The sequence below is a fragment of the Dendropsophus ebraccatus genome, chromosome 2, assembly GCF_027789765.1.
Source record: "Dendropsophus ebraccatus isolate aDenEbr1 chromosome 2, aDenEbr1.pat, whole genome shotgun sequence".
In the NCBI taxonomy this organism is placed as follows: domain Eukaryota; kingdom Metazoa; phylum Chordata; class Amphibia; order Anura; family Hylidae; genus Dendropsophus; species Dendropsophus ebraccatus.
This window is the reverse complement of record NC_091455.1, coordinates 166117181-166141133: the sequence shown is the minus strand read 5'-3', so window position 1 is coordinate 166141133 and position 23953 is coordinate 166117181. Positions and strand designations below refer to the sequence as shown.

General features: G+C 45.0%; 1 protein-coding gene across 2 annotated transcripts in view; it reads right to left on the bottom strand.

Moving 5' to 3' along the window:
- THRB (thyroid hormone receptor beta) overlaps nt 1-23953 on the bottom strand; it is a 259592-nt gene that overhangs the window by 45466 nt on the left and 190173 nt on the right. For both annotated transcript variants that reach the window (XM_069958677.1, XM_069958678.1), the window contains one exon: nt 173-236. In XM_069958677.1, coding sequence (XP_069814778.1) covers nt 173-191 — 19 coding nt within the window. In that variant the 5' untranslated portion in view covers nt 192-236. The remainder of the gene's footprint in view (nt 1-172; nt 237-23953) is intronic.

Sequence of the window (23953 nt, the reverse complement as noted above, 5' to 3'; positions counted from 1 at the left end):
GCATACAGCGAACCAAGAATATATAGTAAGTTTGGGAAATATACATTGCAGGGAGGAAAGATAAAAAAGCACATCTGGGAAGTGTGCTGGGCGCTGCTGCTGCATATTTCTTGGTTCTCTTTAATAATGAATAATAAAAGATTTGTAGCCATCAGAAAGGCTACCAACATACCTGACATGCTGCTAGGCATTATGGATAGGTGGATCTGTGCATTCTCCTAAGCATCACAAGTAACCTGAAGAAGAGAAAATCCTTTATTAGAAGCAGCTTTCTACTGATCTCCAGATAGTTAAAGCGTCTATCACATTATTTTGCTATAAGACAGTGTGTGGTTTCACAATATCGTAGCTGGTCAATACTATACGTACTACAGAAACAAGGGTTTTAGAAAATAACTAAAGGTCATATACAGAGGACATAACCTATCAAGCTCTGTTCCTGCAGGTTACATGACTAGACAACTTGTAGCATCCCAGGTATTGCTATGACAAGAGCCCAGAAGGTGGACTTTAATAGTATGTGCCCAGACCTGTGAGCACTTAGTGCTTTCCCATCCTTCTTCTGAGTGACAATCTATATAAAGTCAAATCTATATAACTTTCTGATATCAGTTGATTTGAAAGAAAAAGATTTTCGCTGGACAACCCCTTTTACAGTTAGTGGAAACCACTTGTAACGAATAGATGCAACTCAGAGGGCCTGTGCCCCGTGTGTTTTAGGACCCTAGCTTGCTTAGGGCTTTAGGGCCCTTGCTCTTAATTGAGGCTCTGTGGACACTTTTGCCTATTTGTATTTCCCAGGGGGCAATGCATTAATGAGCAAACTACAGTGCCCTCTTTAGTTGGTCTCTTTGAGATCAGTGCTCATTTTACTCAGTGCTTGATTTACATATAATTAAATATAATTTACATCTAGGAATGCTGTGCCCTGTGTATCTATATGTAGCTTTTTCTTTGAATGTTCAGAATAAGAACAAAAGTTTTAGGGTGCCTTCACACCTACCGACTCGCAGCGTTAATAACGCTGCGAGTCGGCTAGGTCCTGGCAGATCACTGTCAGTACATACACGCAGCGGTCTGAACGACCGCTGCGTGTATGTAAATCTGCCGGCCGCTTAACCCCTTCTGATGCTGGCCGGCCGGCTCCCGCTCCGCTCTGTATACATTACCTCTCCTCGCTCCACGGGGACCCGGCGACCTGCTCTCGCGCCCGGCCAATCAGTGTGTTGCCCAGCCGCAGCCACTGATTGGCCGGGCGGGAGAGCAGGACGCCGGGACCCCGTGGAGCGAGGAGAGGTAATGTATACAGAGCGGAGCGGGAGCCGGCCGGCATCAGAAGGGGTTAAGCGGCCGGCATATTTACATACACGCATCGGTCGTTCAGACCGCTGCGTGTATGTACTGACAGTGATCTGCCAGGACCTAGCCGACTCGCAGCGTTATTAACGCTGCGAGTCAGTAGGTGTGAAGGCACCCTTAAAGGGGTTCTTGCAGCACATACATTTAATCCCTAACCACAGAACAGGGGGACCCCACCTGATCTTGTCAATGGGCCTCCTTAACAGGTCTGAATGAAGCAGCTGTGTGCAGACTCATGGTATGGCTATGGCCTGTGCATGGTATGGCTATGTTCACACTTCATTTTTTTCCAGTAAAGAATGGACGCTGATTGAAACAGCCTGCCTATTATTTTCTAACGCAGTTCAGTAAATAGCATCCAGAAATAATAGCTGTTCACACAATGTAAAGTGCAGTGGCGGCAGCACATTACATTGAAGTGAATGGCTCATTGATTTGTGGGCACACCCGACAGTGCCTGCAAGTCAATGTTAAAAATAGAACGTCCCTGCAGCCGATACAGAGGTGTCAGCTGCTGGAACGTCCTGAATGTAACCCGGCAGCCGGCAGTTTAACAGTGTTTCTTGCTATGCACATGTGTGAACAGCCTATGAGTGTCTATAGTCACAGAACTCAGAACTGTTTACACATATGGGAAATCTGTTGCAGAAATTACCACAACTGTCCCCCTCATCTGAATAGGGTTTGCAGAAATAACCCCACAGCAGTGTATGGATTTTGAGATTGTAGAGATTTCTGCATTATAGTTTAAGATTTCTCAGACATGTAATGAAGAAGGTAAACAGCTGGCTATGTTCCACTTCTACACAATGTACATGGGCCAGTCTGTTAATGTTGTCCTATCCGAGGGCAGTATAATGTAGTGCCAGGAATAAGTCTATCAGTGCTGTGCCACTTATGTGTTAATATGTTATCATTTTGGACAATGTAGTGTCAGTGCTGAGAGGCTGAAGTACACTGTATTCATGAGATGCATCTGACACTGTGTGATAGTGTCCTCCCCATGACTGTACATAGGGAGAACACTGTCAGTAAGTGTCAGGTGGACAGGAAGAACATCTCATGAATACCCTGAGCTCCTGCATTATGGTGCTGCAACCTATAAACGGAACACTGCCCAAAACTAACATAATCACAGGCAGGTTAAAGGCCGCTGAAATCAGCGTGATTGTCGCTACCTCATGCTGGCAGCATCAATGGGCTGACAGGTTGCCATTAAATAGCTACTGTTAACATAATGTGTCGCTTGTATTTTACTTTTCTAACTTGATGGATTCAGGATTTTTTTTTAAATATTCTCAAATTGTTACAATTTCTTCTAAATATTTCAACTACAGCTGTCAGCGTTTCACCCCCGAAATGACGCTTTTTATTCACAGAGCAGAAAGGAAACCTTCAAGGTTGATTGAGACATTTGTGAGGCAAAAAAAAAAAAAATATAGAAGAAAATAAACGTGGGAAAAACACAGCACCAAACTTAAACCGCCTAATCGTCTGCGGAACAATGCCATTCAGGTGCATAGACAGTAAATGGTGGACGACAAAGCACTCAGAAATCTGGAAACTTTTACAGGTCTTTATGCATTGTTATATGTTTCTAAACTTTAGTCCCAAAGTTGATTTACTTAAAAAAAAAGAAAAGAAAAAAAATTGGATTCAAGGACAAAATACTTTTAAAATGTTACTACTCTTTTAAATGGATGTGTCTGCATATACTTAAAGGGTTTATACAGAATTAGAAAAAAAAAATACAGCTACTTGCAAAAACAGCACCACCCCTGCCCTGTGGTATTGCAATTCAATGCCATTCACATCACAGAAACTGACCTGCAAAGTCACACCCAAACTGAGGACAAGAGTGCAGCTGCTTCTAGAAGAAAGTGGCCATGTTGCTCCAAGCCTGGATAATGACTGTAAAGACTTTAAAGGGTTTTTCTGGGCAATCAGAGTGGTAACAGTTAACATCTTTGTTGATCAGCTGTGGGCTAGAGCCACTATGCCTAGATGTAAATGCTGTAATGCAGGGATAGGGAACCTTCGGCCCTCCAGCTGTTACAAAACTACATCTCCCATCATGCCTGGGCAGCCAAAGTTAAAGCTTTGGCTGCCCAGGTGCAATGGGAATTGTAGTTTTGCAACAGCTGGAGGGCCGAAGGTTCCCCATCCATGCTGTAGAGGGATGGATGTTTTGGCCCCATACACTGTGTAATGGCTGTGCCATGTTACGGCAGCTCAGTCCTCATTTCCATATGTCCAGGTGCCAAGGTTTTGGTAGGGGTGCTGTTGGCCTTGGTTGTTGGTTTTGTTTGCCTGTTAAACCCTTTTAAATATAAATATAAATATATTATAATAGATAGCCCCCAAATAAACAATATAAAAAAGGATGCAAAAATGGGTGAAATTGTGTGCAATCCGTTTGGATCCATTTTTCTATTGACTTCCATTGTAAAAAAAGGATCAAAACAGATGTGTTTTTTTGTAAGCATACACAAAATTTGTTTGACCACGTTGTTGTGTACGTTAAAAGCAACCATTTAGGGGCTCATTCACACGATCGTGGCACAGATCCCCTAGCCGAAGCCCACCCGCAGCCCGGCATGGATCCCCTCTGGCAGTAGAGATGACAGGAGAGCATGATGTACTCTCCTGTCATCGCATCTACTACTCACCTAATCCCCCATGTTGACCGGCTAGACACACTCAGCAGAAGTGGTCTGGAGTACACTGCAGGGAGAAGAAAGCAGCGTAGGCCAGGCCACTTCTGGTGAAGATGAAGCCGGTCAGCACAGGGGAATAGGTGAGTAGTAGATGCGATGAAAGGAGAGAACATCATGCTCTCCTGTCATCTCTGCTGCCAGGAGGTGGAGGTGGGAGGGCATGATCCATGCCACATTCCGCACTAGGACATGTCCTATTTTTTCTTGGTGCGGGTCGGGGCACGGATCATGTGAATGGCCACATTGACTTCAATGGTTCCTAAAATTGTCCATGGTTGCGGATCCGCGACCACGGACAATTTTATGAGTTGTGTGAGTGCAGCCTAAAAGCGGATACTTTAAATCAGGGTTAGGGAACCTTTTCCATGTTGAGGGCCAGTTGGGCATCAATAAAATCATTCATGGGCCGCATACTGTGCGCGGCAGTTAGTAGCGTGGGTTTGCAGCACCTGGGGCAAGGCAAAGTATTGTTCCCCTAGTGCCCTTTCTATTGTAGTTATCCCTCAGTGATGCCTCTTGTAGCCTAGTTAACCCCCCAGTCATGTCCCTGGTAGCCTAGTTAACCCCCCCAGTCATGTCCCTGGTAGCCTAGTTAACCCCCCAGTCATGTCCCTGGTAGCCTAGTCAACCCATCCCACTCACCTTTCCTCCGCTCCCACGCTGCCCAGGTCCTCTTCTCTCCCCTCTAGCCTGTGCCCGTCTTCTCCTGCAGGCGGCGCACCATGAAATGACGTCATCACGCGCGGCCCACAGGAGAAGTAAGACGTGCGGCGCTCTGGTGGGGAAGGGGACGGCACTCACAGCATCCTTCTGTGTCACAGACCCAGGAAGATGTTGTGAATGCCGGCTCCTACCCTGCCAGAGCGGCGCACATCACAGGGGAGCCGCGGGCCGCATCGGGAGGTCTCAGGGGCCGGTTCTCCAGAAAAAAGAAAAAAGCCCACACCAAAAGTGAAAAACGCCAGAAAAAAACACCCCAAAATAAACCGTCAGTTTTTCTGGCTTCTTTTTGAGGTACAAAAACTGTGTAAAGCCACCTTGAGGCCATGTTCTCATTCTGTAAAACACCGGCCATTCTGTGACTCGGCTGGTTCACAGAACGGCCGGTGTCAGAGAAGATCATCAAGATGATATTGATTTCTTCTGAATTTGGATGCGTGCGCATCAGAATTCCCCGCTGCTCACAATGGAATGTGTGGCCGGAGCTGCACGCTCCATTGTGTGAACTGACAGGTTCTCTTGCCGCTGTTCATTGAATAGCAGCTGCAGAAAACGGAAAAGTCATTTTTTTCCGACGCTGCTAGCGATCCCGGCCGCAGCGTATACTATGTGTATACACTCCGGCTGGGATTCCCTCAGCTGCAGCACAATGTAAGTTTCATATTAATCACGGCGTGTTGCAAATCGGCAAGAACGGCTGTGATTAATATGAAATTTACGTAGTGTGACCATAGTCTAAAACAGGCACTCTGCAGCTCAAACACTGGCCCAAAATACGGTGTGTGAATATAGCTTGAGGAGAGCAAAGCCAAAGAGAAGTTTCCCAGTAGCAAGGATTTTACATAGAGTAGCTTATTTTTACCCATGCACATTTATTGAAGATGCTATTTAAATAGGTTGTCTCAGAGAAAATTTTAATATACAGAAGTATCCTGTGTTAACTCGCTCACAATAATGCATTCAACTTGATGTTCTACTTGAAGCTATTTTCGCACATAGCGTTTAATTAGCGTTAATTATCGCTACAAGGAGGGCTAATGTCTGCCAGATGGGAACCCCTCATACAGAGAGGCTCCCCATTTCTGCTCATAGATAGGGGCCTTGGGCAGGGGAACACGGTCTACAATGACTTTATGCCCTACTAAAGACAGAGTTTATCTTCACAAGGCCTCCCTTTTCTATCATTTTTGGGAGTTAGTTAATTGTTGTGAAGCTAGTTATCTTTAGTAAAATATGTATTTCAGATTGTTTTATGAAGAGACACGTCTATAATCTGCTCTGTAACACGCCAATGTCCTGACATCCTGATTTAAATCCTGAGTCATTTCAATGCTCATAGAAACAGCTGACACAAGTTTACATAAAATATGCAAACTGCACCACCTAGTGGATGTTTAGAGAATTTTAAATTGCACATAATATTGAAATTATTTACCATGAATTAACTGTATTGTACAGGTGGCCTTAGATACAAGTTCAGCATACTATATATGATTTTTCTATTTATGGCATGCAGAAAAGAAAAGATATATATTGATGAAGACTGTTACATCTAATCTGCCAGAAAGAAAATCACAAGGGTATATACCTCTTCTTCTTTTCTACAGAAACCTGCATGAAAATCACTGATGGCTTTATACCAGAAAACTTTCCAACCGCATGCACAAACAGACCAATGCAAAGTCCAGTAATTCTGCATGTATGTTTATAGTTCTGTGCATGATAGTACTGAATTCTTTTAACTAATACAGTATGTTCACACAACGTTTTTTGAGCTCTGTTTTAAAATGACGTCCGTCATTTCGAGGATAAAAAAAAGGACACCATTTAGCTGCCTGGCCTCCCCTTGCAGTGCAATGACTGGTGTTTGTACATTATTTTAGTTTGGGGTTACTAATTGGCCTTCGGGTGTGGCTTAAAGGGAACCTGTCACCCCCCGTGCCAGGGTGAAAGGCTCCCGACCCCCCGCTACAGCCCCCTATACTCACCTGATCCCGCCGGGTCCCACTTCTGGATCAGGTCGGGTCACGGCGATCTCATCCGCTGCAGCCCGGCCGCGCTGAGAGATGAGTCCAACGCTCATAGAGAATGACAGGAGAGTCCAGCGCTCCGTCATTCTCTATGAGCATTGGACTCATCTCTCAGCGCGCGCTGGGCTGCAGCGGCTGAGATCTCCGTGACCCGACCGGATCCAGAAGCGGGACCCGGCGGGATCAGGTGAGTATAGGGGTCTCTAACGGGGGGTCGGGAGCCTGTCACCCCGGCACGGGGGGTGACAGGTTCCCTTTATTTGAAATGTCCATTGAATTTAATAGTAAAACAGAGAAAGAACGGTGGAAAATGATCATTACTTTGACGTTTGCGATGCAATACATCCATTATTCAATAAATTGTGTGCATTGGACGTCCTTCTTTCCATTGACTTCAATGTATTACCATTGCAGTCAGTTAAATCGCTGCAAAAACTGACGTTATTTTAAATAGCAAAATCGGCCACCTTTTCTCTATTTTTGACGTTGTGTGAACATAGCCTTTCAGCTACCTAGTAACCCTAAGACCAATGTCTCCTATAGTAGCACAACACAAGGTAAAAATAATACCAGATTATGACCACATATTACACCCTCATAGTGACTGATATACCAATACCAAATAATACCGACACATTATGACCACCCATTACCACCATACTGCTAAGAAATATAAACCACTATACACAGACTAGTATTCTTCCCATACAGTGCCCATATAGTGGTATGAGCACTGCACAGGCTCTGCAAATCCTATACGTGATTACAGTTACTTCCAATAACAATAGGTGACATCTTCTCTGATTGAACTAATTACCTTTTCCTTCTGGCCCAGACCGTCCTTAAGACTTTTTCTGGTCCAGCCACAACTTTTCTTTGCAGAATTAGCCACATCTTCAGCTCTCCATTTGCCAGTACCTCCTATACCCCTCTCCCCAGTCATAGATTATACTATATAGATATCCCCTGGCAGTAATGCTTCTAACAACTGTATTCTTTGCCATGCATATACATTTTTAGATTATGTAACAAAAGAGCTGACAAGAACCAAAGAGGATGAATGACGCGTGTTCTTAGAATTTACATTAGAATTTCCATTATCGGCAGTGAATGCTACTGAAGTACTTGTTGATCATTTTTTTCCCCATCTATTAACTTGCATGGCTTTATCGAGGGCTCCACAATGAGCAACCTCTGGCAAACACTTTCTCCACTGTTGTGATTTGTAGCGGGATGTGCTATCACACTCACTTTCAAAGTGTTGAAGTTATATGTTAGTAAACATGTTGGGCTGCTGCACCCTTACTACAACTGTGAGAAGGAAGAAGAGCAACAAACAGCATTTGTGCTTTAACCCTTTCGCAACATCTGCTCTGCACGTATAATGAATGAGCAGTGATGAGTGGACTCTTGGGCCCCAAAAATGTAAAAAAAAAAGTAATCAAAAAAAGGCATATGCACCCAAAAAAAGGAGCAAAACCCTGCAAATAACACACAGCTTTACTGATGGGAAAAAAAGATTTAACTGACTGCAATGGCAATGCATTGAAGTTAATGGAAGGACGGACGTCCAATGCACACAATGTATTGAATAATGGACGTTTTTACTGCAGACGGCAAAATAATGAACATGATCTTTATTTTCGGACGTCTTTTGCAAACAGCGTACGTTTTTTTATTAGTTGCTCACACACAGTTTTTCTTTTTCCACCGTTCTTTCTCCGTATTTACTATTAAATTCAATGGACTTTTCAATTTAGCCACACCCAAAGGCCAATTAGTAATGCCAAACTAAAGTAATGTGCAAACACCAGTCATTGCACTAAGGGGAGGCCAGACAGCTAAATTACGTCCGTTATTTTAGACTCAAAGTGATGGACATTATTTTGAAAGGAGCTGAAAAAACGTTGTGTAAACATAGCCATACAACGCAATTCTTGTTTCTTAATAAGATAGAAAAAATTATATAAATTTGTCATGACTGCAACCAAATTATTAGCTGTGTTACTCAGGATGGATTACAATGATATCTATCTTGTATAGTTTCTGACATATTTTACTACTTTTAAAAAATTTTCTTAAAAAAAAAAAGAAAAGAAAATGTAATTGCCATTTTCTGACAACTATAACCTTTTATTTTACTTTTCTTTCTATGGAGCTGTATTGGGATTCTCCCCATAACCATCCTTAACGACCCCATGACAAACATAAATGTCATGGGTTGGTAAGGGGTTAAATGGATATTCTCATCTCCATGGCGTATGCACAGAATATACTGCATGTAGAGTGCAATGGAGCAGACAATATGAAGGCAACTGTGTGGACTATTTTATGCTCTTTATAAGAACAGCATCTGCAGCTCCCACTGGCTTCTAAGAGAAGCTCAGAAATAGCATAAAAGTGCCTTTTCGGCTAGTTCCATAATGGTAGCCACCTTCTAGAGACAGGTGCAGGCCCCAGAGGTGGTAACGTCCTTATCCAACATGACTACTGTATCGTGTGGATATGCCATACATGTCTGAGATGGCAATACCCCTTTAAGGCAGTTTTGCATTTAGGAAGAAGGCATATCCTGCGGAAAACAATATTGTTCTGGGTAAGCTTAGGTTATAATACTATAAATAGCCACTTGTTTATTTGGTTAAGTCTTAACGTGGAAAAAAAAGCTGCACCCTCAGCTCCACAGTACTTAATATTCCAATGGCTGTCTAATAGAGCAGCCACATGTGAGAGTGATTTTACGGCATAACAAAGGCCACTGGCTTGGGTTTTATTGTGCTGGACTGGCCTTCAGATACCATTGTGATAATGTAATGTTGTCAGAGTTTCAATATACTTTGTTTTCAGTTTGTTTTGGCATTCAGTGGGGAAATGAGCAGTGTGTTACTGGCTCTTGTCTTAGATACAGAGGGAAACAGGCTTCATATCATTTTCTGACCAGAGGAAAAACTGTTCTTTGAAATATCACCATTTTACAATTATAATAGGAAAAGATTGGTAGCAGTCTGCGTTACAACCAGCTGTTCACTTTGTTTCACATCCATGTACTGTAAGATGAACAGAAATCGGATCAATACAACCATTGCAAATATGTGTCCTAATATTCCTAAAAGCTTTGGAAGGTCAAAATATCTGGAAGGGAGGACGAATATGAGCCTGATCCGTACCTAGTGGGTGCTGGAGGTGTTATGCAGCTGACACCTGCCGGCAGTGGTTGGAATTGGAGATAACTCTGATTTTATTTTAACCCCTAGATGCTGCAGTCAATAGCTACTGCAGCATCTAAGCAGGTAGATCAAGAGCCCTCTGTCACTCCATTGCAGAGGAAAAAGCAGTAAACATGGCAGGCCCTGTGCCAGGACACTGGTTATAGTATGATATAGTCCAATATACGATTATTACAGTGTGTTATACAATTGTTCAACTCACCCCACCATCCATTTATAATTAAAAAAAATAAACAATAAAAAAGCATAAGTCATGTTACTGAACTATAAAACATCACATTATTTTGCACCATAAATGTTGTGAATAAAAAAACTTGGCAGAATTGCGGATTTTTTGTCCCATCACCTCTAAATACAATAAATAATAATAAAAACAAGAGTTGGTACCAAATGGTACAATACAAACTACAGTTCACTTGCACCTCCCCCAACAAACACACTTTACCATTTTAAAGCAGTAAAACATATACCAGATACATTTTAACCCATAGACTAGTTAAATGGCCACTGTCACTGTCAAATCAATTGACACATCAAAAGGTTTGATCAATCAGGCCTTATTCACACCCCCTGTAATATACGGATCCATATTTCTTTACTTGAGTTAGTGCACATTGTTGTCTATTGGGCTATTCCCACAATTAGTAGATTACAAGGATGCAAATTGATCTTGAAAATAGGACATGTCCTACTGCTAATTTTTTTTGCGGATTCTGTCATAGAAATCAATGGGATCCACTATTGTGTACAAATTGTAACCTTTTCGCATCCGTATTTCCGAAAACAAGATAAGGATGAGTCATTAGTCACATGCTGAAAGGTTGTGTTTCTAAAAAATGTATTTACAAAAATACGGATCCACTAGAGATGCCCAATCTGCAATTTTTAGTGGATTGTACAGGTGATTAGCAGGAGGAATCTACGGACATGAAAAAAATACTGAACATGTGCGTAAGGCCTCAGGGTCTAACAGTGGCGTCGCTAGGCATAATCATTCGGGGCCCAAGCCCCAAATTAATTCAGCCTAGCCCCGAAAGCTTTTATGATCCCGCCAGCACCGAAATAACAGCAGACAGGGCCTGTAATAGATCACTATGAGAGGCCCCAGGCTGATGTTACTTCAGCTCTGGCGGGCCACGGGAGCGAGATTAGCCGGCACCACTTAGTGCCTGGCGTACGTCAGTACGCCACTAGTGATGTCACCCAGCTCTTCATTGGACGGAGGGCTGCAGTGGACGACCACACGCTCCGGCCTCGCCTCCTCTTCTGTGCTACAGGGACGTCACCCTGCGTCCTCTAGCGCTCCACAGGCAGCCATAGCGGCGCCGAGCTTCTCCCCTGCCGCGCTCCTCCGCCTCAGGCTGCTGCACGGGGGTGAGCATTGTAACCCCCGGGGGGATGGCGGTCTGCTGGGATACTGTGTGTGATGTCAGGTGGGGGAGTGTGTGGGAAATGGTATTGGCAGGCGGGGGGGGGGGGTTGACTTTTGGTTTGGCATCTGCACTCTCTCGTCATGCCTTTGATCCCGGCCTCATACTTGCGCTCCCGCGAATATGCGGCCAGGATATTCCAGGGAATTCAACAGGGATTCCCTGGAATATCCTGGCCGCATATTCCCTGGAGCGCAAGTATGCGGCTGAGATCAAAGGCATGCCGATAGAGCGAACTGCTTTCGGACCAAAAGTCCAAGCAGTTCGCTTATCTCTAATAGTACTCTGTGTGTGTATGTATGTATGGGTCAGGTGAGATAGTGTGTGTGTGTGTAGGGACTGGTCAGGTGGTGGTAATGTGTGTACGGGGAGTAGGTTCGGTAGTGTGTGCAGGGGGGTCGGGGGGGGGTGTAGTGTGTGTAGGGGGGAGTCAGGTGGGATAGTGTGGATCAGGGGGGGTCAGGTGGGGTCAAGTGGGATAGTGTTTGTGTAGGGGGGGTCAGATGGAGCAGTGTGTGTGGAGCGCAGGTTTATTGCAGGCAGAGGGGGGGAACTTTATTACTATGGTGGGATTTTTACTATGGGGCAAGGGGCATTTTTTTATATTTGGGTGCACAGCATGGACATTATTACTATATGGAGGCACAGCAGGAGACATTATTACTATATGGGGCACAGCAGGGGTATTATTACTATATGGAGGCACAGCAGGAGACATTCTTACTATATGGAGGGCACAGGGAGCATTATTACTATATGGGCGCACAGTAGGGGCATTTAACAATGTGGGATAGCACAGCAGAGAGCATTATTACTATATTTGGGTGCACAGCAGGGGATATTCTATGCGGGAATAATGCATAGTAGGGGGTATTCTATATGGGGATGCTGCACAGCAGGGGTGATGTTCCAGATGGAGATGCTGCACAGCAAAGGGGAGCAAATACTATATGGGGGCTGATGCATGAGGGGGCATATACTTTATAGTGTGTGTTGCACAGGGGCAGGGGCGGGCTGGGCCGGGGGGCAGGGGGGCATATGCCCCCCGGGCCGGTCTTCCCCCAGTTGTCAGGGCCGCATGGCTGCTGACAGCTGGCTGGAGTCCTCAGTGCCTCCCCTGCTTACAGCCCCGCCCTCTTCAGTCATATTTACCTGTGGCTGTGGTGGATCCGGACTGTGATGGAAGCGGCCGCCGAAGTCCCGCCTCCATGACGTTAAGACCCGCCCCCTTTATGGCCACTATGCTTTCTATAAGCCTAAAAGGCTTATGGTAAAAAGCAAACTGCTGTAGGCAGTATCTTCCTCCGGCCACCAGAGGCCGCTCTCTCCTCCCAGCTGGTTCTTCTGCAACTGGGCTAGAAGAGCCTGAAGACCGAGAAGATGGTGTCTGCAGGAAGCCAGGTACCTACACAGGAGGAGATCTACACAGCAGGACATAGGGCAGGGGGAGGGAACCAAGGCCCTCCAGCTACTGCAAAACTACAACTCCCATCATAGCTGTCCATGGATGATGGGAGTTGTAGTTTTGCAACAGCTGAAGAGCCAAGGTTCCCCCTCCCTGACATAGAGGATACATATATACAGGAGACATACACAAGAGGATACATATATACAGGAGACCTACACAGGAGGATACATATATACAGAAGGAGACATACAAAGGGGTACATAGAGCATACATATATACAGGAGGAAGCATATATACAGGGGTACATAGAGGATACATATATACAGGAGGAAGCATATATACAGGGGTACATAGAGGATACATATATACAAGAGGAGACATACTGAGGAGTATATAGAGGATACATATATACAGGAGGAGACATACAGAGGGGTACATAGAGGATACATATATACAGGAGGAGACATATATACAGGGGTACATATAGGATACATATATACAGGAGGAGACATATACAGGGTTACATAGAGAAAAAGAAATGGTGTGGAGACAGCATCCATCCAGTGAAAAAATATTTTTACTTTATTTTAAGCCATTGCATATAAAAAGATTACCGACGTTTCGGCTCTAACACTTGAGAAAGGCTCAGGAGTGTTAGAGCCGAAACGTCAGTAATCTTTTTATATGCAATGGCTTAAAATAAAGTAAAAATATTTTTTCACTGGATGGATGCTGTCTCCACACCATTTCTTTTTCGCTATTGAGTATCAGGTGTGGGCCCACCTGACGGAGACTGTGCATCCCTGGGAGGTTCCGCTGTTCCAACCTTGGACTTTACCAGGGGTACATAGAGGATACATATATACAGGAGGAGACATATATACAGGAGGAGACATACAGAGGATACATATATACAGGAGGAGACATATATACAGGGGTACATAGAGGATACATATATACAGGAGGAGACATACAGAGGATACATATATACAGGAGGAGACATATATACAGGTAGGGCTGGGCGATTAATCAAATTAATTCGATTAATTCGCCCAGAATTTGAGAATCGATTTGACTTTTTTGGAAAATCGAAAATCGATTTTCCAAAAAAATCATTGGATTTGGGCGCGCGGGCGGGCTGCTCGCATCCTCCAGCTACTGAAACAGCGTGAGGAGCGAGAGCGCCCAGCAGCGTCCTATGTCCCCGCCTCTGACCCGCCCCCATAGCCGGACGTGTACGCGCGCTTCCTCCCGGCCGCACATGTGACCTTGTGATGTCAGCAGGTCCTTTTACAGTATGGGATTTAGACATTACCCACATGGAAGTCCCCGGAGGAGGCTGCAGATACTGAAGCATCGGGTGATCGCTGCTGATGCTGGAGCTGTACAGCAGCGACACTATCACCCGATGCTTCAGTATCTGCAGCCTCCTCCGGGGACCTCGATGTGCGGCCGGGAGGAAGCGCGCGTATATGTCTGGCTATGGGGGCGGGTCAGCTGCGGGGAGTAGTGCGGGCGGGAGGAGAGCGCAAGTGCCGGTGGTGTGCGCCCGCGCAGAGCGGGTACACCAGGTATGTTCCCTCCTGCCCCGGTCTGCTCCATGCCCCTGCCGATCTGCCCTATTCTCCCCCCGATCTGCCCCATGCTCCCCCCAGTGTGCCCCATGCATGTCCCCCAGTGTACCCCATGCTCTCCAGCCCAGTGTACCCCATGCTCTCCAGCCCAGTGTACCCCATGCCCTCCCCCCCCAGTCTGCCCCATGCTCTTAGCTATGTCCCTGACCCTCATCTTTACCTGTACTACTACTACTACACTCCTCATCTGTACCTGTACTACTACTACACCCCTCATCTATACCTGTACTACTACTACACCCCTCATCTTTACCTGTACTATTACTACACCCCTCATCTATACCTGTACTACTACTACACCCCTCATCTATACCTGTACTACTACTACTACTACTACACTCCTCATCTATACCTGTACTACTACTACACTCCTAATCTGTACCTGTACTACTACTACTACACCCCTCATCTTTACCTGTACTACTACTACACCCCTCATCTTTACATGTACTACTACTACACCCCTCATCTATACCTGTACTACTACTACACCCCTCATCTATACCTGTACTACTACTACTACACTCCTCATCTATACCTGTACTACTACTACTACATCCCTCATCTTTACCTGTACTACTACTACACTCCTCATCTTTACCTGTACTACTACTACACCCCTCATCTTTACCTGTACTACTACTACACCCCTCATCTGTACCTGTACTACTACTACTACACCCCTCATCTTTACCTGTACTACTACTACTACACCCCTCATCTTTACCTGTACTACTACTACTACACTCCTCATCTGTACCTGTACTACTACCACACCCCTCATCTGTACCTGTACTACTACTACACCCCCTCATCTTTACCTGTACTACTACACTCCTCATCTGAACCTGTACTACTACTACACCCCTCATCTGTACCTGTACTACTACACCCCTCATCTTTACCTGTACTACTACTACACCCCTCATCTTTACCTGCAACCCTACTACTACACCCCTCTTCTGTACCTGTACTACTACTACACTCCTCATCTGTACCTGTACTACTACTACACCCCTCATCTTTACCTGTACTACTACTACTACACCCCTCATCTGTACCTGTACTACTACTACACCCCTCATCTGTACCTGTACTACTACTACACCCCTCATCTGTTCCTGTACTACTACTACTGCACCCCTCATCTGTACTACTACTACTACACCCCTCATCTTTACCTGTACTACTACTACACTCCTCATCTGTACCTGTACTACTACTACACTCCTCATCTGTACCTGTACTACTACTGCACCCCTCATCTTTACCTGCACTACTACTACTGCACCCCTCATCTGTTCCTGTACTACTACTACTACACCCCTCATCTGTACCTGTACTACTACTACACCCCTCATCTGTACCTGTACTACTACTACTGCACCCCTCATCTGTACCACTACTACACCCCTCATCTATACCTGTACTACTACTACACTCCTCATCTTTACCTGTACTACTAATACACTCCTCATCTGTACCTGTACTACTACTACTACACCCCTCATCTTTACCTGTACTACTACTACACTCCTCATCTGTACCTGTACTACTACTACTACACCCCTCATCTTTACCTGTACTACTACTACACCCCTCATCTGTACCTGTACTACTACTACACCCCTCATCTTTACCTGTACTACTACTACTACACTCCTCATCTGTACCTGTACTACTACCACACCCCTCATCTGTACCTGTACTACTACACTCCTCATCTGAACCTGTACTACTACTACACCCCTCATCTGTACCTGTACTACTACTACACCCCTCATCTTTACCTGTACTACTACTACACCCCTCATCTTTACCTGTACTACTACTACACCCCTCATCTTTACCTGTACTACTACTACACCCCTCATCTGTACCTGTACTACTACTACACCCCTCATCTGTACCTGTACTACTACTACACTCCTCATCTCTACCTGTACTACTACTACACCCCTCATCTGTTCCTGTACTACTACTACTGCACCCCTCATCTGTACTACTACTACTACACCCCTCATCTTTACCTGTACTACTACTACACTCCTCATCTGTACCTGTACTACTACTACACTCCTCATCTGTACCTGTACTACTACTGCACCCCTCATCTTTACCTGCACTACTACTACTGCACCCCTCATCTGTTCCTGTACTACTACTACTACACCCCTCATCTGTACCTGTACTACTACTACACCCCTCATCTGTACCTGTACTACTACTACTGCACCCCTCATCTGTACTACTACTACACCCCTCATCTATACCTGTACTACTACTACACTCCTCATCTTTACCTGTACTACTAATACACTCCTCATCTGTACCTGTACTACTACTACTACACCCCTCATCTTTACCTGTACTACTACTACACTCCTCATCTGTACCTGTACTACTACTACTACACCCCTCATCTTTACCTGTACTACTACTACACCCCTCATCTGTACCTGTACTACTACTACACCCCTCATCTTTACCTGTACTACTACTACTACACTCCTCATCTGTACCTGTACTACTACCACACCCCTCATCTGTACCTGTACTACTACTACACCCCTCATCTTTACCTGTACTACTACACTCCTCATCTGAACCTGTACTACTACTACACCCCTCATCTGTACCTGTACTACTACTACACCCCTCATCTTTACCTGTACTACTACTACACCCCTCATCTTTACCTGTACTACTACTACACCCCTCATCTGTACCTGTACTACTACTACACCCCTCATCTGTACCTGTACTACTACTACACCCCTCATCTGTACCTGTACTACTACTACACCCCTCATCTTTACCTGTACTACTACTACACTCCTCATCTGTACCTGTACTACTACTACACCCCTCATCTTTACCTGTACTACTACTACACCCCTCATCTTTACCTGTACTACTACTACACCCCTCATCTGTACCTGTACTACTACTACACCCCTCATCTGTACCTGTACTACTACTACACCCCTCATCTGTACCTGTACTACTACTACACCCCTCATCTTTACCTGTACTACTACTACACTCCTCATCTGTACCTGTACTACTACTACACTCCTCATCTTTACCTGCACTACTACTACTGCACCCCTCATCTGTTCCTGTACTACTACTACTGCACCCCTCATCTGTTCCTGTACTACTACTACTACACCCCTCATCTGTACCTGTACTACTACTACTGCACCCCTCATCTGTTCCTGTACTACTACTACTACACCCCTCATCTGTACCTGTACTGCTAATCCCCTCATCTGTACTACTACTAATACACTAGTACATAGGGCACATATTTGGGAAAACTACTTATATGGGGCACACAATGGGCTTGTCTACTACATAGGGGCACGGGAGGAGCACTGGTACACTGGGAAGCAATATGGTTGTTGTCTCAAACGTCTATAAAATAGTTTCTGATGCTGCAGGGAGAAAAATGTCCTGTTTGTTTAGCAAAAAGAGAAAAAATCGAGATTTAAATCGAGAATCGTCCAAAATTTTAAAAAAATCGAGATTTTATTTTTTGGCCATATCGCCCAGCCCTATATACAGGGGTACATATAGGATATGTATATACAGGAGGAGACATACAGAGGGGTACATAGAGGATACATATATACAGGAGGAGACATACAGAGGGGTACATAGAGGATACATATATACAGGAGGAGACATATATACAGGAGGAGACATACAGAGGATACATATATACAGGAGGAGACATATATACAGGGGTACATAGAGGATACATATATACAGGAGGAGACATACAGAGGATACATATATACAGGAGGAGACATATATACAGGGGTACATAGAGGATACATATATACAGGAGGAGACTTATATACAGGAGGAGACATACAGAGGATACATATATACAGGAGGAGACATATATACAGGGGTATATAGAGGATACATACATACAGGAGGAGACATATATACAGGAGGAGACATACAGAGGATACATATATACAGGAGGAGACATATATACAGGGGTGCATAGAGGATACATACATACAGAGGAGTTAGGGCTGGGCGATTAATCAAATTAATTTGCCCAGAAGGTTAGAATCAATTTCGATTAAAACCGTAAATTCAATTTTCACAAAAAATCATTGCAGGTGGAGCAGCGTAGAGTGACGGGTTGGCGGCCGGGCAAGAGGTGCAGGTCAAGCAGGCGGCGCGGAGGTGAGGTGCATGGCGGGCGGCGGTGCGTGGAGTGTCGGGCCGGAGGTGAGGTGCAGGGCGGGCGGCAGTCCGCCTAACAGAGCTGCGACTGACCTACCCCAGCTATACATATCACGTCCTGCTCCCCTCCCGGCCACACGTGCAGGTCCCCGGTCTCTGGAGGAGGCTGCAGGGACTGAAGTGGTGATAACGTTGCTTCGGGTCCTGGAGCTGAACAGCGGGATCTGCATCCCCCGATCCCGCTGTACAGCTCCAGTAATGGCAGTGACGCTATCACCTCTACAGTCCCTGTGGCCTGCTTCAGAGACCGGGGACCTGCACGTGTGGCCGGGAGGGGAACCTGTGTGCCGGGGTGAGAGGAGGAGGGATATGTGCACTCCTGCCCCAATCACCCCCAGCTGCCCAATCCCTCTAGAGTCACCCCCAGTCTGCCTCAGTCCCCCTCTGTCACCCCCAGCTGCCCCAGTCCCCCTAGAGTCACCCCCAGTCCCCCTCAGTCATCCACAGTCTGCCCAGTCCCCCTCAGTCACCCCAGTCTGCCCCAGTCCCTCTCAGTCATCCACAGTCTGCCCAGTCCCCCCTCAGTCGCCCAAGTCTGCCCCAGTCCCCCTTCAGTCACCCCCAGTCTGCCCTAGTCCTCATTCAGTCAACTCCAACTGCCCCAGTCCCGCTTAAGTCAACCCCAGTTTGCCCCAGTCCCGCCCTGTACACCCCCAGCTCTCCCAGTCATCCCCAGCTGCCCCAGTTTCCCCCAGTATGCCCCTGTCATCTCTCATCTATACCTTTATTCCTACAACACCCCTCATCTTTACCTGTACTACTACAGCCCACATCTATACCTTAACTACTAATCCCCCTCATCAGTATTACTAATACCCCCCATATCTATACCTGTACTACCTCACCCCTCATCTTTACCTGTACTACTACACCCATTATCCACTATACCTCCACTACTACACTCTACCTAGATGGAGGCACCATGTGTCCCGCTACCCCCCCCCCCCCTCGCTTATCCCGGAAATGCCCCTGCCTGCATGTGTCCCTGCTACATAGAGGATACATATATACAGGAGGGCATAGAGGATACATATATACAGGAGTACATAGTGGATACATATATACAGCAGTAAATAGAGGATACATGTATACAGCAGTACATAGAGGATACATATATACAGGGGGAGGCATATATACAGCAGTACATAGAGGATACATATATACAGGGGGAGGCATATATACAGTAGTACATAGAGGATACATATATATATACAAGAGTACATAGAGTATACATATATATACCGGAGTACATAGAGGAGGCATATATACAGGAGGACATAGAGGATACATATATACAGCAGTACATAGAGGAGACGTATATACAGAAGTATATAGATGATACATATATACAAGAGGAGACCTACACAGGAGTACATAGAGGAGACATATATACAGAAGTACATCGAGTGATATAAACTATTTTAAAAATACAGTAACCCCAGCTTTCCTAGCATCTTGCGTAGTAGTCAGTATAATGAGGGTCAGGCAGCTTTCCCAGCATCTTGTATTTGTAGTCAGTATAATGGAGGTCACCCAGCTTTCCCACCATCTTATCCTCAGTATAATGGAGGTCACCCAGCTTTCCCACCATCTTATCCTCAGTATAATGGAGGTCACCCAGCTTTCCCACCATCTTATACTCAGTATGATGGAGGTTACCCAGCTTTCCCACCATCTTATACTCAGTATGATGGAGGTCACCCAGCTTTCCCACCATCTTATACTCAGAATGATGGAGGTCACCCAGCTTTCCCACCATCTTATACTCAGTATGATGGAGGTCACCCAGCTTTCCCATCATCTCATACTCAGTATGATGGAGGTCACCCAGCCTTCCAGCATCTTGTACACAGTTTTATGGGGGTCACCAGCTTTTCCACCATCTTATACTTAGTATGATGGAGGTCACCCAGCTTTCCAGCATCTTGTACACAGTATTATGGGGGTCACCAGCTTTTCCACCATCTTATACTCAGTAGGATGGAGGTCACCCAGCTTTCCCAGCATCTTATACTAAATATGATGGAGGTCACACAGCTTTCCCAGTATCTTGTAGTCAGTATGATGGAGGTTACTCAGCTTTCCCACCATCTTATACTCAGTATGACGGGGGTCACCCAGCTTTCCCACCATCCTATACTCAGTATAATGGAGGTCACCCAGCTTTCACAGCATCTTATACTTAGTATCATGGAGGTTACCCAGCTTTCCCAGCATCTTATAATCAGTATGATGGAGGTCACCCAGCTTTCCAGCATCTTATACTCAGTATGATAGAGGTCACCCAGCTTTCCCACCATCCTATACTCAGTATAATGGCGGTCACCCAGCTTTCACAGCATCTTATACTCAGTATCATGGAGGTCACCCAGCTTTCCCAGCATCTTATAATCAGTATGATGGAGGTCACCCAGCTTTCCAGCATCTTATACTCAGTATGATAGAGGTCACCCAGCTTTCCCACCATCCTATACTCAGTATGATAGAGGTCACCCAGCTTTCACAGCATCTTATACTTAGTATCATGGAGGTCACCCAGCTTTCCCAGCATCTTATAATCAGTATGATGGAGGTCACCCAGCTTTCCAGCATCTTATACTCAGTATGATAGAGGTCACCCAGCTTTCCCACCATCCTATACTCAGTATAATGGAGGTCACCCAGCTTTCACAGCATCTTATACTCAGTATCATGGAGGTCACCCAGCTTTCCCACCATCTTATACTCAGTATGATAGAGGTCACCCAGCTTTCCCACCATCCTAAACTCAGTATAATGGAGGTCACCCAGCTTTCACAGCATCTTATACTCAGTATCATGGAGGTCACCCAGCTTTCCCAGCATCTTATACTCAGTATCATGGAGGTCACCCAGCTTTCCAGCATCTTGTACTCAGTATGATAGAGGTCACCCAGCTTTCCTAGCATCTGTCTATGGGACCGTTCTGTGTCATCACTGAGCCGCCCCATAGACTTATACAGGAAAGTGAGTTCTGACCCTTTCACAGGGCACAGTAGGATATTTGGTCACAAATAACTGGAAGGACCGAAGATGTTATAGGTAAGAGGCCAGAGTGGTCCTTTAAGGATGGGCTGCCAGCCTGCTACTCATGGGCCAGTGCTGTGTACTTGCCCCCCGGGCTAAAATTTGCCAGCCAGCCCCTGCACAGGGGGCCATATTTTACATAAGGACTGTTGCATGGGGACCTATACTTTTTGGAGGTACAGTTGTGGCCTATAATTTATGCAGGCACAGAGGGAGGCGGGGGGGCTACAGCTATGTGGCGGTAGAGAGAAGGCCTATATTAAGTGAGCACAGGGCATATAGGCCACAGAGGAGACCTAATTACTGTGTGTGCTGGAGCAAGGAGCCCAAAATGTTTTTCCTGGCAGATTCTAAAGAGAAGGGTTATGGCTTGGGCCAAATGGAAAAGAGAGAGAATGGAAAAGTGGGTGACTGATCAGAGAACACGTCAACTGTGAGTCACAAGTTTCTATTTCAAATACTAGCCTATGTGACCATCTGTTTAAAAATAAAAGTTATATATATATACACACACACACAAATATATATATTTATATATGTGTGTGTGTGTGTGTGTGTGTAACGTCACTGCAGAAGTCAACTCAAGGGGCCCATGCCCCGGATATTTTAGGACCCTAGTAACACCCCTAGGATCTAGGTGTTCAGATCCCAAATGATGGCTAGAATGAGTCAGGAGAAGAGCATGCTAAGCGTATTCTCTTCCCAGCTCTATTCATGTGACCAAGATGGATGTCTAATCTGTGTCTATCGGACCACTGTTCACATCCTTCACTTCTCCTGACTTGTTGCTGCAATTGTTTGGGGTCTGACTACCTAGACCCAAATAGATGAAAACATCTGACATGTCTCTACAACAAGTAAAAAACTAGAACCCTGTCCCCATAGTTGCTGTAATTGCTGCGGATAAAGTCTTTGTACTTCAAAGCTCACATATATAAAGCAATATGTTGGTTAGCCAGTAAGAGTATCACTGCATCTTTTTTGACACAAAAGTAGTTACCACAACGTGCATTTCTCTGGTAACACAGTATGACACTAATGTTTGCAATGGTAGGAAGTAGTGGTAGGGAACGTATTTATCTGTATTCCATACTAATAAGTGCTTATTGAAGTTATTGAAGGGAGGCAGACTGTAAAGTGACACAGCAGTGTTAGCCAGCCTGGGTAACCTTATTTTAACCTCACACTGTCTCGGTCTTTGTTATTTCCCTTTATATCCCAGACTGTCATAGTAACCCATGCTACCTTGACAATGAATAATTTCTGAGTTGCATACAATTTGTATAAGGATGTAGAGTAATAGATAAACAATGACCCACGTGAACAGGGAACCTCCTGTCCTCATGATGACAGATTAGCTGGGGGCATACGGCAGGTAACATTACAGCTCATCCCTTCTAGAGGGTGGCGCAGTAGCCACTCACTGACAACATACTCTGACAGGCTGCGTTCACACTACGTATATTTCAGTCAGTATATGTATATTTCAGTCAGTATTGCAACCAAAACCAGGAGTGGATTAAAAACACAGAAAGGCTCTGTTCACACAATGTTGAAATTGAGTGGATGGCCGCCATTTAATGGCAAATATTTGCTGTTATTTTAGAACAACGGCTGTTATATTGAAATAATGGCAGTTATTTACCGTTATATGGCGGTCATCCACTCAATTTCAACATTGTGTGAACAGATCTCTTCTGTGTTTTTAATCCACTCCTGGTTTTGGTTGCAATACTGACTGAAAAATACTGACTGAAATATACGTAGTGTGAACCCAGCCTAGATCTGTAAGACCCCCAGTATGTTATTGTACTATTACGGGTCAACCCTTCCTGTTATTATAAAAAAAAACTGTGACTGGTAAAGCTAAGCAGTTAAAGGAATAGTATTTTATTTGATGGCTTTTACATTTTTTTTAACCTTTTAAAAAAAATAAATGTTCCTAAAAATCGCTCTATTCCCAGGCTTATAACGCTTTTATCCTTTCGTCTATGGGGCTGTGTGAGGTGTCATTTTTTGCACCATGATCTGTACTTTCTATCGGTACCTTGATTGCACATATACGACTTTATGAATTTTTCTGGATTTGATGGGACCAAAATGCGCAATTTTGC